The sequence below is a fragment of the Mesoplodon mirus genome (genome assembly GCF_964341445.2).
Source record: "Mesoplodon mirus genome assembly, chromosome: 12".
NCBI lineage: Eukaryota > Metazoa > Chordata > Mammalia > Artiodactyla > Ziphiidae > Mesoplodon > Mesoplodon mirus.
In genome coordinates, this window is record NC_138988.1 from 37,308,536 (window position 1) to 37,324,268 (window position 15,733).

Sequence of the window (15,733 nt, forward strand, 5' to 3'; positions counted from 1 at the left end):
GCCAAAGGTTATGAACGTTTTAAGAACTTTGTTTCATATTTCCAAATTATTTTCTGAAAAGAGTATCCTTATTTCTACTCCCACCAAAAGTTTGAGAGCATTTGTCTCTGTACATCTTCATCAGCATTGGGGATTATCCCTTGTTTTTAATCTTAGCAGTCTGATAGGTGAAAATTCCATCCCTGTGTTTTTTGAAATTAAAGTTTTGATGACTTACAGGCCCTCTCCTGATGCCATGGCTAGGGACAGAGCCATAGTCCCTACTACATCAGTAGTAGTTCTGATCCATTGTCTCTCTCTTTTAGCTGTTGTTGTTTCTTGTGGCTGTATCCTAGTTTCCCTTTGACTAATTCTTCTTCCTGTCCAGGAATGACACTGTGCGCTTTGCTTTGGATGTCTTGGCTATTCTCACTGTTGTGCCAAAAATTCAGCTCCAGTTGGCAGAATCAGTGGATGTGCTGGATGAGGCTGGCTCCACTGTCTCCACTGTAGGTAGGTTGTACCTTGCCATTTTTGTTATTACGTGGTCTTTGTTTTCCTTTTCCATTCTGGTTGTTACTTACCTGACCTAATTTTACAGTATTAGAACAGAAGGTAGTAGAGGAGGGTACCTTGTAAGTCTTATAAGTCATGCCATCAGTTTCATATAAGGGAGTCATGATAGTGAATTCAGGTTTTCTGGGTGGTATAGGCATTTCCACTATAATTGTACATGTGCATTCCTGAAAACCTTGTACTCTGCAGAGTGTTGTGCTAAAAATAGAATTTTTGAGAAAAATAGATTGAGGCAGACAGTAAAAAACTTAAGCAACTTTGTAATCTGAGCCCTAACAAAATTAGTAATTGGCAAGCAGTGCAGAATGGATAGAAGCTATTATACACAAAAACAAAAGGAAAATACCCTTTGTTTGAAAATACCCTTTATTAAGAGCAGGGCTGATGAGGGCTGCTGCTAAGGTGAGCATGGCAAGTTGTGTGACTGGCTGTGGGCCCTAGGGTGTACCACTCTGGGGAGAAAGCCCAAGGCATAGCCACTTGTTTTTAACTTGCTGCCACTATAGCAGCCAGGCTGAGGGCTTTTTCTTTTCCTGCTGAAGGTTTTTATTTATTCCCACTATTTTTGCTCTACTTACCCAGGAAAGTTTGTACATGACCCTGGGTGACTTCCACATAATACTGACGTCATTCCCCTATTTAACATACAAGGTATTATGTCATAAAGATGCATTGTAGTAGAACTGATTGCATTTTATACAAACTATTCCTTATACTTTTTTTTTTTTAATTTATTTTTGGCTGCGTTGGGTCTTCGTTTCTGTGCGAGGGCTTTCTCTAGTTGCGGCAAGCGGGGGCCGCTCTTCATCGTTGTGCACGGGCCTCTCACTATCGTGGCCTCTCTTGTTGCGGAGCACAGGCTCCAGATGCGCAGGCTCAGTATTGTGGCTCACGGGCCTAGTTGCTCCGTGGCATGTGGGATCTTCCCAGACCAGGGCTCGAACCCGTGTCCCCTGCATTGGCAGGCAGATTCTCAACCACTGCGCCACCAGGGAGGCCCTCCTTATACTTTTTTTTTTTTAAGTGTAGTTTTCTTTTAAGTGGAACAAAATGAATAGAACTCTAAATTCTGACTCTGGAATGACTGTTGAAGTTGGTCATTAGTTTTATGAGGAATAATATAAAATGTTTATTTTTTTCCCCAATAGGTATCAGCATTATTTTGGGAGTGGCTGAGGGTGAGTTCTTTATTCATGATGCTGAAATTCAGAAGTCAGCACTTCAGATTATCATCAATTGTGTGTGTGGCCCGGATAACAGAATTTCTAGTATTGGCAAATTTATCTCTGGAACTCCTCGGAGAAAGCTGCCTCAGACTCCCAAAAGCAGTGAGCACACTCTGGCCAAGATGTGGAATGTGGTCCAGTCGAACAATGGCATCAAGGTGCTTCTGTCCTTACTCTCCATCAAGATGCCCATCACAGATGCAGACCAGATCCGGGCCCTGGCCTGCAAGGCCCTGGTGGGCCTGTCTCGCAGTAGCACTGTCCGGCAGATCATCAGCAAACTGCCCCTTTTCAGCAGCTGTCAAATCCAGCAACTGATGAAAGAGCCTGTGCTGCAGGACAAACGCAGTGACCATGTCAAGTTCTGCAAGTATGCTGCTGAGCTCATTGAACGGGTGTCAGGAAAGCCACTTCTCATTGGCACTGATGTGTCCCTGGCACGACTGCAGAAAGCAGATGTTGTTGCCCAGTCAAGGATCTCCTTTCCTGAGAAAGAGCTGCTTCTGCTGATACGAAACCATCTCATTTCTAAAGGGCTTGGGGAGACGGCAACTGTGCTGACTAAAGAGGCTGACCTGCCCATGACTGCTGCCTCCCATTCTTCTGCCTTCACCCCAGTCACTGCTGCTGCTTCTCCTGTTTCTCTTCCCCGTACCCCTCGCATCGCCAATGGCATTGCAACTCGACTGGGCAGCCATGCTGCTGTGGGTGCCTCTGCCCCTTCTGCCCCCACTGCTCATCCTCAGCCACGGGCCTCCCAGGGTTCACTAGCTCTGCCTGGCCCATCTTATGCAGGCAACTCCCCTTTGATTGGTAGGATCAGTTTTATCAGAGAGAGGCCATCACCCTGCAATGGCAGGAAAATCAGAGTGTTGCGGCAGAAGTCGGACCATGGCGCCTACAGCCAAAGCCCAGCCATAAAAAAGCAGTTGGACAGACATCTTCCTTCCCCACCTACGCTGGACAGTATCATCACAGAATATCTTAGAGAGCAGCATGCTCGCTGCAAGAACCCAGTTGCCACCTGCCCACCTTTCTCTCTCTTTACTCCTCACCAATGTCCTGAGCCAAAACAGAGGCGGCAAGCGCCAATAAACTTTACCTCAAGGCTAAACCGCAGGGCATCATTTCCAAAGTATGGAGGGGTGGATGGCGGGTGCTTTGATAGGCACCTTATCTTTAGCAGGTAAGGAGAGGTTACCTCACTTCCTGGGAATTGGAATGATTTTTCTATTTAAGTCAAAGTATGTGGGCAATATCAGCATAAAGTAATTAGTCCAGAAAACCATCTGTTGACCTGAAATACCAGGAATTATCTCTGTGTGAATACATGAGCAATGTGACTATACCCCCTTCTGTCAACCATGGGTTCCTCATGTGATTATTGGCAATATATTGACAAGGTCCTCTGTGTTCTTACTATAACTAGTATGTTTTCTAGAACCCAAGCAACACTCTGTCCCTAACTAGGCTCTCAAGTTTGTTTTTGTGCTGGTCCAAGTTGTCTCCTCTTCTCATTCCTTAAAAATCTTAAGTGAAGGTCATGGTATCCCAGGTTTTACACATGGGAATTCTTGTTATTGTTAAAATTTTTAAGTGAAGGTCATTTTCTCTCTTTTAAAATGAAGATGAACCACTGAAGGTCACTGATATTTTGGAAGAACCCATTTGAAACATAAATGCTTTGTTTTTCCTTCTGTCCTTCTAACAGAGTTTTCTTTTTCTGAGTCCTTGCCTGTTCTCTGTCTCTGATTCTCTTTTGTTTGCTTAGGTTCCGTCCTATTTCAGTGTTCCGGGAAGCCAATGAGGATGAGAGTGGCTTCACCTGTTGTGCATTCTCAGCACGAGAGCGGTTCCTGATGCTTGGCACCTGCACTGGGCAATTGAAGCTCTATAATGTGTTTAGTGGACAGGAGGAGGCCAGCTATAACTGTCACAACTCAGCTATCACACACCTTGAACCTTCCAGGGTAAAGGTCCCTTCCTAGGTTATTCTCAAGCATTCTTCTAGGATAGGTTGGTGAACTGTGGGCTTGTGGTCTGACTGGTTTCCTGTATTTGTGCATAAAGTTTTATTGGAACACAGCCAAGCTTGTACGTTTATGTATTGTCATGGCTACTTTTACGCTACCACGACAGAGTTGAGTACTGTAGTTGCATGCAACACAGACCATATGGCCTGCATAAACCTAAAGTATTTACTATCTGGCCCTGTTTGCCAACCCTTGTTCTAAGACCTGAACATAGATAGATTTTTAATTTGCTTCATTTGGAAATGGAGATTATCAACTATGACCACTAAAGTTTTCTTTTTGTGTTGGAAGGAAATCTCAAAGTACTGTGAATTTTTAGGAAAACAAGCATATGATTCCAGTGGTAGTTCACAGTTCATTAACACTATTCTATGGATGAAATTGATGCCTTTGCTGTTTCTAAAAGTCAAGACTTAAGATGACAAGAATAATTTTCTGATTTTAAAGTAAAGGAGGTTGACCTTTTATTGGGCTTTCTCTTTGAAAAACCTTTAAAAATCCTTAGCTAAGAAGTCTTAACAACTGTTTCCAGTTGACTGATATTTCAGATGAGAGAGATGGAGAAATATGGCCAAATATTAAGAAAGGAGGAACCATCTTTGACATCTTCGCAAGTGTCGCATCCCCCCACCCCCTGCCTTGGAACTATTATATTTTAGGAGGGTTTAATATTCTCTTAAATTTAGTTATTTTTTAGGACATAGGAGGTACATGTTACTTAAGTCCTAGCAGCTTCTGACCATTTCTTGGTTCCTAAAAGTTTTTCTGTTTTCTTTATAATCCAACAATATATTTTATATTTTAGAATGCTAATGGAAGATGGCATTTATATAAACACATGATTACCCACCTTGGGCCTCCCATCTTCTTTTAGGACGGGTCCTTGCTGCTGACATCTGCTACTTGGAGCCAGCCTCTGTCTGCACTTTGGGGAATGAAATCAGTATTTGATATGAAGTATGTATCTACTTTTATAACCTAGTCTCTCTGTTTTACAATTTATCCCCTTCATCTGATTCTTTGACTTAAAGGCTTTTGGGAAAAAGAGGAATGCTATAAGTTATATTGCTGACTTCTCTCTTCCTCATCTGTGGTACATGTTTAATAAGATTTTATTTTTCTTAATCCCTGGGTTTTCTTACCAGGTATGTACATTCCCATCACACAGCAGACCCTTCACTAATCCAAAATGGCACATCTACGTATTTTCTCACGTTCACATGCATACATTGCTATCTTTGCTGGAGCATATTTCAAAGGCACGTGTACCCTGTTAGCCATTTCTTCAACCAGGTAGTTTCCATTAATTATTTTGGATCTGCTTGGACAAACTGGTGGAGGGAATTTTCTTTTTAATCTTATGTGTACAATTTTTTCCTCTTTGGGAGCTGAGAATCTTTAGGTGAGTATAGTCAGGCAAGAGGCTGAGGATCACCTTATTTTCAGTCAGTTGAATAATTATGTCCCAAAGGTCAGTTACATCAGTACTTCTGTTTTGTGTTCATAGGCATTCCTTCACAGAAGATCACTATGTTGAGTTCAGTAAGCACTCTCAGGATCGGGTCATAGGCACAAAAGGAGACATTGCCCATGTAAGTACTTAAGAATCCACTTCTTTCAAGTGATTTGTCTATTTGTTTATACTGAAATCTTCTGGACTAAGTGTGAGGACTTAAGTCCTGTGGGTGACGAGAAATTACTCAGTGATATTCTTTCCAGATAGAATCTGTAAGTGTAATGAAGTAATTCTGAGCTATATGGGAAAAATGTGAAAAGAACTTAATCTGACAATTTGAGAACGATTTCATTAGCAGAGCAGATATTTTCAAACACTAAGTTTTAGATGAAATAAAGTCCCTGCCTTTATGGAGCCTCACTGGGGAGACAATGAATAAAGAAGCAAATATATAGTATGTCAGGTGGTAAGTGCTGCCAAGGAACAGAAAACAGGGTAAGAGGTAGGAAGTGCTTGGTGGTGGTGTGGGGGACTTCCTTTTTATCTAGGAAATCAGTGTCACTGATTAAGCAGCGTCTTGAAGGGAGTGTGGGCATCATGCAGATGTCTGAGGAAAAGTGATCTAAGACGGGGAATGGCAAGGGAAAAGCCCTTACTTGGGAGATGGGAGGAAGAAGGCGGGGTAAGAGCTGAGGTCAGTAGTGGGGCATAGCGTGTAGCCTCTTGCAATGTGTTGTTTAAGACCTTTGGCTTTTCCTCTGAGTGAGATGAAGAAGACACTGGAGGGTGGCAAGAAAGCACATGACTGGATGTAAAATTCCTAAAGTGTGAGTCTGGTTTCTGTGAGAGAAGCAAGAGGAGGCTTTCTAGTTAGGAGGGTGTTGTGCCAGCTAATATGTGAGAGCTGCAGTGGGGCTGTGCCTAGGTGGGCGTGGTGGAGGCAATGAGAAATGATGCAGCTGGGCCCTGGGGTTTTGGATACATGGAGTTTGTGATTCTCTTAGACACTCAAATAGGGAATGGGCAGTTGAATATACAAATTGGGGGTTCAGGAGAAGAGTCTGGGGTGGGAGATATAAATTTGGGAGTTGTTCACTTGTCGATAGTATGAACTGTGAACTTGGATGAGATCATTAAGGAGGCTAGAGAAGAGAGGTGTGAGGACAGAGTCCTGGCATGTGCTAGTATTCAGAAGTTGCCCGTGTGAGAAGGAACTTGGGAAGGAGAACAAAGAGTGTGGCCAGTTAGGTAGCAGGAGACCTCAGGAAAAAGATGTTCTCTAGAAGGCAAGGAAAGACACTTTTGAGGAAGGATTGATCTCCTGGGTCAGAAACTGCTGATAGGTTGCATAAGATGAGAATTGAGGGAATTCCCTGGCGCTTCATTGGTTAGGACTCTGGGCTTTCACTGCTGAGGGCTGGGGTTCAATCACTGGTCGGGGAACTAAGATTCTGTAAGCTGTGTGGCGCGGCCAAAAAAAAAAAAAGGATGAGAATTGAGACGTGACCTTTGACTAACCATGTGGAGGTCAGTGTTAACCATGTCAGGAGCTAGTTCTGTGCACTGGGATGAAAAATCTGATTAGAGTGGGGTCACGAGAGAACAGGAGAGAAGTGGAGACACTGTGTATAGACAAGTCTTTTGAAGTATTTTGCTGAAAAATAAAGAGAAGAGGGGATAGTAGCTTGAGGTGGGGGATATGGAGTGGTGAAGAGAGGGTTTCTCTGAAACTTAATTTGAAAATGTTAAAATATATAGAAGAGTTGAAATGGTAGTACACATAACTACCACCTAGATTCATCAGTTTAATATTTTGCCATAGTTTCTTTCTGTGTAAATATGTGTGTTTTTCTGAATTATAGAAAGTAAGTTGCAAACATTTTATCCCTAACTCTTATAACATGTATATCCTAGCAATAGTGACATTTTATTACATAATCACACTCTGTTATCAAATATAAGAAAATTTATAGTAATTCCCAAATATCATCTAATATCCATCCCATACTCAGTTTTCCCGATTGTTCCTGATGTGTTTGGTTTCAAATGTTTTTTCTTTTGAACCAGGATCCAGCCAAGATTCACATATTGCATTTGGTTGTTATGTCTCACTAATGTTTTAAAGCCAAGAACCATTTCTCCAGTTTTCATGACATTGACTTTTGAAGAGATCAGGCTAGTTGTCTTGTCCCACGATCTGGATTTGTTTGTTTCCTTGTGGTGTCTCCCTATTTGTTCCTCTATTAAAGGAGAGTTTTTTAAAAAAGATTGGATATATTACAGCATGTCTGTAAGCTGATCTGGTCTCTGCATGGGTTGCACATTGTAGACTTTGGATAGTATATTGGGAGATTTTAAGGAGAAAAGGGCATTTCGTTGACGCCTTTCTCCAAAAAGTAACCTGTAAGAGTATTCTATGAGTAATGTTGGTTAGTCCACATGGAGAGTTTCTCAGTTTCAGTCTTAGAAACATTTTCTGTTTCTTGAAAGTGAGATGGGGAAGAAGAGGGTTTTCTTATCCCTATTGCAGTCTCACTTCTTGTTTTCTTACTTGTGGCAAAGAGACTTTTCAAACCTTGAATGGGAACCAAAGTACATAAACTTTGCTTGTATGGGTGTGGTCTTACTATTTTCCAGTTATTTTCAATGTTAGGCCTTTTATAATTTTGGTGGGCTTTGGAAAGCATGAGAGAGAGATTTTACGCAGCTTCTGTTTGAATTTGTCAGTGGATGGATTGGTCTGATTTTTCTCTTCCCACCCCTTCTTCTCTAAAGATTTATGATATTCAGACTGGCAACAAGCTGTTGACTCTGTTTAACCCAGATCTTGCTAACAACTACAAGAGGAACTGTGCCACCTTTAATCCTACAGATGATCTTGTCTTAAATGATGGCGTCCTCTGGGATGTCCGCTCTGCACAGGCCATCCACAAGTTTGACAAGTTCAACATGAACATCAGTGGCGTTTTCCATCCGAATGGGCTGGAGGTCATCATTAATACCGAGATTGTATCCTTTATGCCCATGTCTTAATTGCCATTTGTTACCTAGTTTGTAATGCAGAAATTATTTATCTTTCTACCAATACCTGGTCGAAGTATCCACACAGGTAAATAACCTGGTTTTTTTCCTTTGGTTTGAAGTATTATTGAATCTCTAGTGGATTCTTGTTATATATATTTTATATATATATATATATATATATATATATATATATATATCTTGTTATATATAATAACAATTGGTAATTATCGATGACTTTTACTAGCATGTTTTCTTTGTATTGGGAAGTGACCAGATTACTCCCTCCCACTTCCCCAGGTGTCAGATTGACTTTTATCTGTCTTCAGAAGGATTTTACTTTTGCTCTATAGAAATGACACGTAAGAGTAAAAAGAAGTGCTACTATTGGGAGAGAGGGAGCTCATTTAGCTTTTATGTATATGAGGATATCACAGGAGATTTTCAGGGTCATTATTCAGTAATATGCATTCTATATGCTTTTGCTTTATCTTGATCTTGTTGACTTTTAAAGCATTAATACCTAGAAGGAGGGGAAAAGAAAGTGGTATTTCAGAATTTCCCTCATGAGGTTAAATAAAAAGTTTTGGGGAAAATAGTTTTCCTTGACCTTTCCCCTCCTAGTGGGACCTTCGTACTTTCCATCTTTTACACACAGTTCCTGCTCTAGATCAGTGTCGAGTGGTGTTCAACCACACGGGGACAGTGATGTATGGAGGTAATAAACTTTTCACTTTTCATTATTCTCTTTCTCCCTCCTCTCCCCACTCACTTAATTTGATACTTCCTATTTAGAAATATCTGTCAAATGTGAATTGAAAAACATTTCAAAGTTGTAACATAAAAGATAAAATAATAGTACAAATGGTGACAAAATTTGTTGATGATAATAATGTCGATTTAGAGTGGAGGGCCACTGGCTTTGAAGATAACAAGTAAGTCTTGTATAGAAAGAAATTTCATGGGTAATTTACCATGCATATCATTATGAACTTAAAGAAAAACCTTTTTTGTCTTGTGATTTTTGTACGCTTTCAGCTGTAACAGTTGTTGGAAGCTAGAGGTTGAGGATATTGTTTGGATATGCAAGGAGGATGCTTTGAGACGTATTTACTACAGGGAAACTCTCTGAAGTCCTGATTGTCCATTAATATTTTCTGCAGTTGTGAATAGGGGATGTTTCTGATTCTAATAGTATTTTGCTTCCCTTTCCTATTTCCCCTTTCTGTCACAACTAGCTATGTTGCAGGCAGATGATGAAGATGACTTAATGGAAGAGAGGATGAAAAGCCCTTTTGGATCATCCTTCCGAACATTTAATGCAACTGATTACAAACCTATAGGTAAGTGTGAAGCTCAGGTATTGATGATTTTGCCTCATTTTGGTGTTCCTTATTTAAGATCCTTCATTTTCTGAGAGAATTATAATTTTTCTGTTTTTGAAAAGCAGAGGAGTTAGGGAAATATTTATGAACAGTCACCTTGAATTCCTTTAACAGAAGGGCTGGTTTTAAGATCACAGTAGTAGTCTAGTCCTGAGTCTTGTCACATTCTGTTTTCCAGCGACCATTGATGTGAAACGGAACATTTTTGACCTATGTACAGACACCAAAGACTGCTATCTTGCTGTCATCGAGGTAAAGGGAGCAAGAAGAAATCCTACTGTTTTATTCTGATATTTAAGATCATTTTCAACTTATACTCCAGACATTTTTGTCTGTTATGTGTTCTAAAGATGATGCATTTCTGGTGATAGTTAAGGATAATCTACTCATCTGATGGGGAGATACACAGTATAAGAGAAGTAGGAAAATCCTGATATAGAGCATTGTGGAGTGTCCCATCTCCTATTATCCTGGACTCACACTGTCATCTCTTTTTTAGAGGAGTCAATCTCTCTCTAGAGCATCCTTGGAACAGTGTTGTTCCCAGGGATGGTGGTCTCTCCTTTGCTGTCCAGGCCTTCTCATCCTGTTTTTCTTTCCCTCTCTGTGTCCTAGGCATAACATTTTCAGAATCAGTTCAAGAATTCTGGGTATTGGAAGCTTTGATAGTTACAGGGTCAAGGTGTGTGAGTGCCAGTCATAGCTGAGGTGCGGATATGGGCCTTCTAAAAACTAACTTCTTGTGGACTGGGTGTTCTATTTCAGAACCAAGGTAGCATGGATTCTCTGAACATGGACACGGTGTGCAGGCTATATGAAGTAGGCAGGCAGCGTCTGGCAGAGGATGAGGATGAAGAGGAGGACCAGGTTAGTGGTCTTTGACATTTCTTTCTGCCGAATAATGCTTTATTAGAAATTATGCATTTCTGCTTTTAGTTATAGGGTTTTTCTTTTTTTTTTTTTTTTTAAGATTTTTGCTATAGGGGTGTTTGCTACCTGTTAGCATATTCTGAAGGCCTGTCATGTGTCCTTAATCACTGAAACTCATCAGAAGAAAGCAGATTTTTATTATTATAAGACTTTAAGCAGTATCTGGTAGTCCTGTGAATTCCATTTATAGATTAATTTGCAGGTCAGCAATCTCTGATTTTGTTTTAGAGATTTCCTTGTACTCACCCTCAGAACTAGTGCCCTGTCTGGCTTCAGGATAAGCAGGCCCCCATTTTCTCAATGTCAGTACAAAACCAAAAAGTCACTCTGCTGAGCTGGATCATAGAAATGGCTTAACCTCTATAAAGCTCTGGTTTGCATTTTCTCAGTTTTCTGGCATAGCCTATTTTCAGAGTATAGAATGGAGCTTACAGGGAAAGAGAAGATATTGATGCTTTTGTGAAATTAAACATTTATAAAATGTGGGTAGATGGTATCATGTCTCAGAATCTTAGCTTTTCCTTTGGGATTTTTTTTTTTTTTTTTTTTTTTTTTGTGGTACGCGGGCCTCTCTGTTGTGGCCTCTCCCGTTGCGGAGCACAGGCTCCAGACGCGCAGGCTCAGCGGCCATGGCTCACGGGCCCAGCCGCTCCGCGGCATGTGGGATCTTCCCGGACCGGGGCACGAACCCGCGTCCCCGGTATCGGCAGGCGGACTCTCAACCACTGCGCCACCAGGGAAGCCCTATACTAGCTTTTAGATTAACTGTTTTTAAAGTATGACGAGAGGTTTGGGTTTTTTTCTAAGAGATCAGTTAGATTTGCTCGATGCAGGGCTGCTTCAAACCTTCAGTTTGTAAAACAAAAACAAAAACAAAAAAACCCCTGCAGTATCTGCAAAGTGTAACTGCAATAAAACAAGGGGTTCCTGTATTCACCTTTTTGGTTCTGTCATTGGGAGTCTTTGGATAGAGTACATTATTACAGGAGAGTAGAACTTTAGAACCAGAGGTCATCTTGTACAGTGGTTCTTCGTTACGGTGCACTCCACAGTTCCTGGGGCATCTTTCTAAAATCCTCCTGTTGGAGCTTAATTTGTAAAGATTGGTTCTGTCAGCCTGGACCTGGGTGGGGTTTAGGCATGTGTATCTTGGAGAACTTTCCCAGTGCTCCAAAATACACATTCTGATGGCCATACCTGAGTAGGAACCACTGATGTAATTAAATCCTCTCATTTAACAAGAAATTAAGATTTAGAGAAGTTGGCATTAAATGGTTGTTTAGTAATCATTGCTTCTGTTGTAATTCTGTAATGTGGGCAGCATTATGGAGTGCCTGGGTTTTTTGATCTGGGAAGGGATAAGACCATAGAGAGTTGGAGAGACTGGAGGAGGGAGAATGCAGTAGGTGAGTGGAATGAGAGGGAGTGCTGGGCACCCCAGATCTGTGAGTGACATTAATTAACTGGGTGTGAAGCCGTGAAAGTGGGAGAAGTGAAAGATGTTTGAGATTTCATCTGGTAACTGGGAGAAGTGTGGGAAAGGTGCTAGGTTTAGGGGGTGCTTTGAGTTCAGTTTTAGAAGTTTCTGTGGTACAGATGGGTAGAGTTATCTAATGTGAGTTCAGGATTTATGAATGAGAGGAAATGTAAAGGCAGAAATAAATTTTAAGTTGTAGGAACCTTTATGCCTAGGAGATCTGGAAGGGATCAGGTAAAGATCAGCAGCCCAGTGTGGAAGCCATGATTGGTTAGTGTCAGTCATTGTAGAGAAGCCCCGTGGTTAGCCATTCAGGCCTTCATATTCCTTTAGGAAGCTTCCAGTTATTATAATAGGAGCAACAGACTAACTGACCACTTAGTGTATGCCAGGCGCTTTCCAAAGAGATTATATATATACATGCATACACATTTTTTCCCCCATTAAATCCTATCAACAACCCTGTGAGGCTAAGTAAACATAGTGTCAGCAGAGTTTGGATCCTGTGAGGCAGCCTGGCTCCAGAGCACATACCGTTACCTGCTACACTGTGGAGTGCTGTGGGCAGAAGCCGGACCTGTCACGTGTTAGAGGAATAGAAGACAGAGTGAGTGGATGAGTGAGCAAGTGGTGGCTGAGGACTTGGAGGCCAGGAGTAGGGTTCAGGTTACCATTTTTCAAGTCTATAGATGGAAGGAGTTTAAAGCCTGTGTAGATTGAGAAGTTGTTAGGTTTGGGGAAGCTGACTCTCTTCAGAGAAGGTAAGAAAGCTAGTGGAGCCAAGTGTGAGGTTGGTTGTGAGTGGAGTGAGCATGAGGAAGGTGCAGCGTGGTAATAAGGACCGGGGGTGGACTGAGGTCCAGAGCGGAAGTGGAGGGCTTTCTTCTTCCTCAGACTATGGTTGAAGTCAGGTTTAGATGTGGTGAGGGGACCAGAGGGCAGCTGAGGGAGCTTATGCCAGTTGACCTGTTCTCTGTACAGGAGAGGAGTGGGTTGATTTATCTGCAGGGGTTTGGGCCTTTGGGTAACCATGAAATTGACTTAAGATGGAACCAAGAAGGGAAGAGTTTTAGAATTTTTTCTGTAGGAGAATTTATTAGTAGTTTAAAACAGCCTGGCCCTGAATTCCTGTTTCTAAGCCCTAAAAGAGAGGTCTTAAGAGAATTTTTTAAAAATCAATATTCCTGGATCCAAAACATTATCTAAATGTTGCTGGAGTTGAATCGGGATTCTAGCAAGATTTGCTTTTTTCATTAAGTAATAATTTTTGGTTTTTTGGACCACTTTTTTGACCACTCATTAGTGGAAGCTTTTATTCTCTAGATATGAAGGAGAGGGCCTCATGTTACTAACCAGGTACTTAAACCTGCAAGAATGCTCCTAAAATTGCTTCCTAGACTCTCTTTTGGGTTCAACCACAGAATTAGATTCTACCACAGCACTTTGGATAGATCTTGTGAGCCTCTGTTCTGTTTCATGCTCCACGTTTCAGATTTAAAATTTAGAAAGTGAGTTTATGGCCATATCCATGTGTAACAAAATACATGTTAAACCACTGGTCATTAAATCCAGAGTATAGATGAAGTGATGTGTTTGAGATTCAGGTAGGTCTCCCCTTCCTATTCATTTCCCTTCTCCTGTTGTGGTCACATATGTCATCATGGCCTCTGGGATGAATAAATATAAATTATTTCTTCTGCTACAAGATTAAGTAAAAGTAGGCTTCTGGAAGAATTTGGAATGGTATCTGTAGTTCAAACCTTAGACCCTGGTTGACCTATTTTCTAGGATTGCTCTTGACTTTGGAGCTTTTTCTTAGTTCTCCTGGATCAGCTAAGTTTTGATGTTTTTAGAAATGAACAATCTTCCTTAAATTTGCTGGCTAACAGGTGCCTGTTTGAACAGTTTAGCCTTTTACATACTCACTCAACTATGGGCCTTTAAAAGTTATTCTATCCTGAGACATTGAAAATTTATGTAAATTGCCCAAGTTCATATAGCACGTAATTGGCAGAGCCAGGATTCTAACCCAGGCTTGTTGGATCCCAAAGCCTGGGCATTTTCTCCTATCCCATACTCCGAAAACAATGATCAGTGTATATATATATAACTGTGTACTAAATTAACTTCAGAATCAAAAATAAAAATAACATTATCTTCATGTAATTATTTCATTCCACAGAGGCTTAAGAAACACAGGGCCCTGGTTACTCTTTTTAATGTGCTTGCTTTTAACTGAGGGAACTTTATTAATTAGAACTAATTTTGGTCAAATCCCTGAAAACATGTGTGGAAAAAAGAGGCAAAAGTTGTAATCTGGTAAATACTTTGAATTCTTTCCCTGAATTTTGACTCCTCTCTCCTTTCCCAGTTTTTGTATGAGCTGATGTATTTGTAGGGCCAGAAGCTTGTCTGTGTCAGTTTATCGTTACTGTCTCCAGGCATTCTCAGTTCCTTTCCAGTGGGCAGATGCTTAGTAGCTGTCCACGTGGAGGTCATGTGTGGCCAGGCTGTGGAACAGTGGTCTCAGGTTATCATGGCGGTACGTGCACACACAAACTCTGGTGTGGACACATACTTATACAGGCATTAGGAATACTGGGTATTTAAAGGGGCCAGTTTTTCCCATGTAGCTGCCAGAAATTGTTGAAAAGTCTAAATCAGTGGGTCAAACAGCAAATCAAAAAGCCTCTAAATAGTGGTTCCAAAATTATCAAAAGTTCATAAAGCAGAGCTACCCTGCTGAATATGAGCCTAGTTTACTTTATAGCTGATGAACACTAGTGGCTGGATAAGCAGTGTTTGGTTTTTAAGTGATTGGCACGTGGCAGCACTTTTTTTTTTTTTTTTTTTGGCTGTGTTGGGTCTTCGTTGCTGCACCAAGGCTTTTGCTAGTTGTGGTGAACGGGAGCTAACTCTTCATTGCAGTGTGCAGGCTTCTCATTGTGGTGGCTTCTGTTGTTGTGGAGCATGGTCTCTAGGCACGCGGGCTTCAGTAGTTGTGGCTCGCAAGCTCAGTAGTTGTGGCGCACAAGTTGCTCCATGGTATGTGGGATCTTCTCAGACCAGGGATCGAACCTGTGTCCCCTGCATTGGCGGGTGGATTAACCACTGTTCCACTGGGGAAGTTCCTTTTTTTTTTTTTAAAGCACTTCTAAAATGTTTTAAAAGATTTTTTCTGCTTATGTAGGGCTTGTTCTGTCTTGACTTTCATTAGGCTGGTGTGTTAAATGAATTTTATATTTTATTATTGCAGGAATTAGAATCCTTTTGCTACTGGCAGTCTTGACAGTTGATGTTTGAGCAGAATTAGTGACTGCATGTTGGTCACTTTAACTTGGGAACACCTGTCGTCCTTAGGAAAGCAAAGAGGTGTCTTTGTGTCCTCTCTTGCTAGAAGGGAAACAGTTTAGAGGGAACGGAAGGCTGGACAATTTCTCTAGCATACTTTTTTTTTTTTTTTCTTCTGTACGCGGGCCTTTCATTGTTGTGGCCTCTCCTGTTGCGGAGCACAGGCTCTGGACGCGCAGGCTCAGCAGCCATGGCTCACGAGCCCAGCCGCTCCGCGGCATGTGGGATCTTCCCGGACCGGGGCACGAACCCGTGTCCCCTGCATCAGCAGGCAGACTCTCAACCACTGCGCCACCAGG

General features: G+C 41.5%; 1 protein-coding gene across 1 annotated transcript in view; it reads left to right on the top strand.

Annotated features, from left to right (window-relative positions):
• DCAF1 (DDB1 and CUL4 associated factor 1) overlaps window positions 1–15,733 on the top strand; it is a 75,097-nt gene that overhangs the window by 53,148 nt on the left and 6,216 nt on the right. Inside the window, exons 13-22 of the mRNA XM_082638635.1 lie at window positions 368–492; window positions 1,704–2,967; window positions 3,553–3,751; window positions 4,689–4,771; window positions 5,322–5,406; window positions 8,046–8,279; window positions 8,916–9,009; window positions 9,530–9,634; window positions 9,855–9,928; window positions 10,442–10,543. Of these exons, the coding sequence (XP_082494761.1) occupies window positions 368–492; window positions 1,704–2,967; window positions 3,553–3,751; window positions 4,689–4,771; window positions 5,322–5,406; window positions 8,046–8,279; window positions 8,916–9,009; window positions 9,530–9,634; window positions 9,855–9,928; window positions 10,442–10,543 (2,365 nt within the window). The remainder of the gene's footprint in view (window positions 1–367; window positions 493–1,703; window positions 2,968–3,552; window positions 3,752–4,688; window positions 4,772–5,321; window positions 5,407–8,045; window positions 8,280–8,915; window positions 9,010–9,529; window positions 9,635–9,854; window positions 9,929–10,441; window positions 10,544–15,733) is intronic.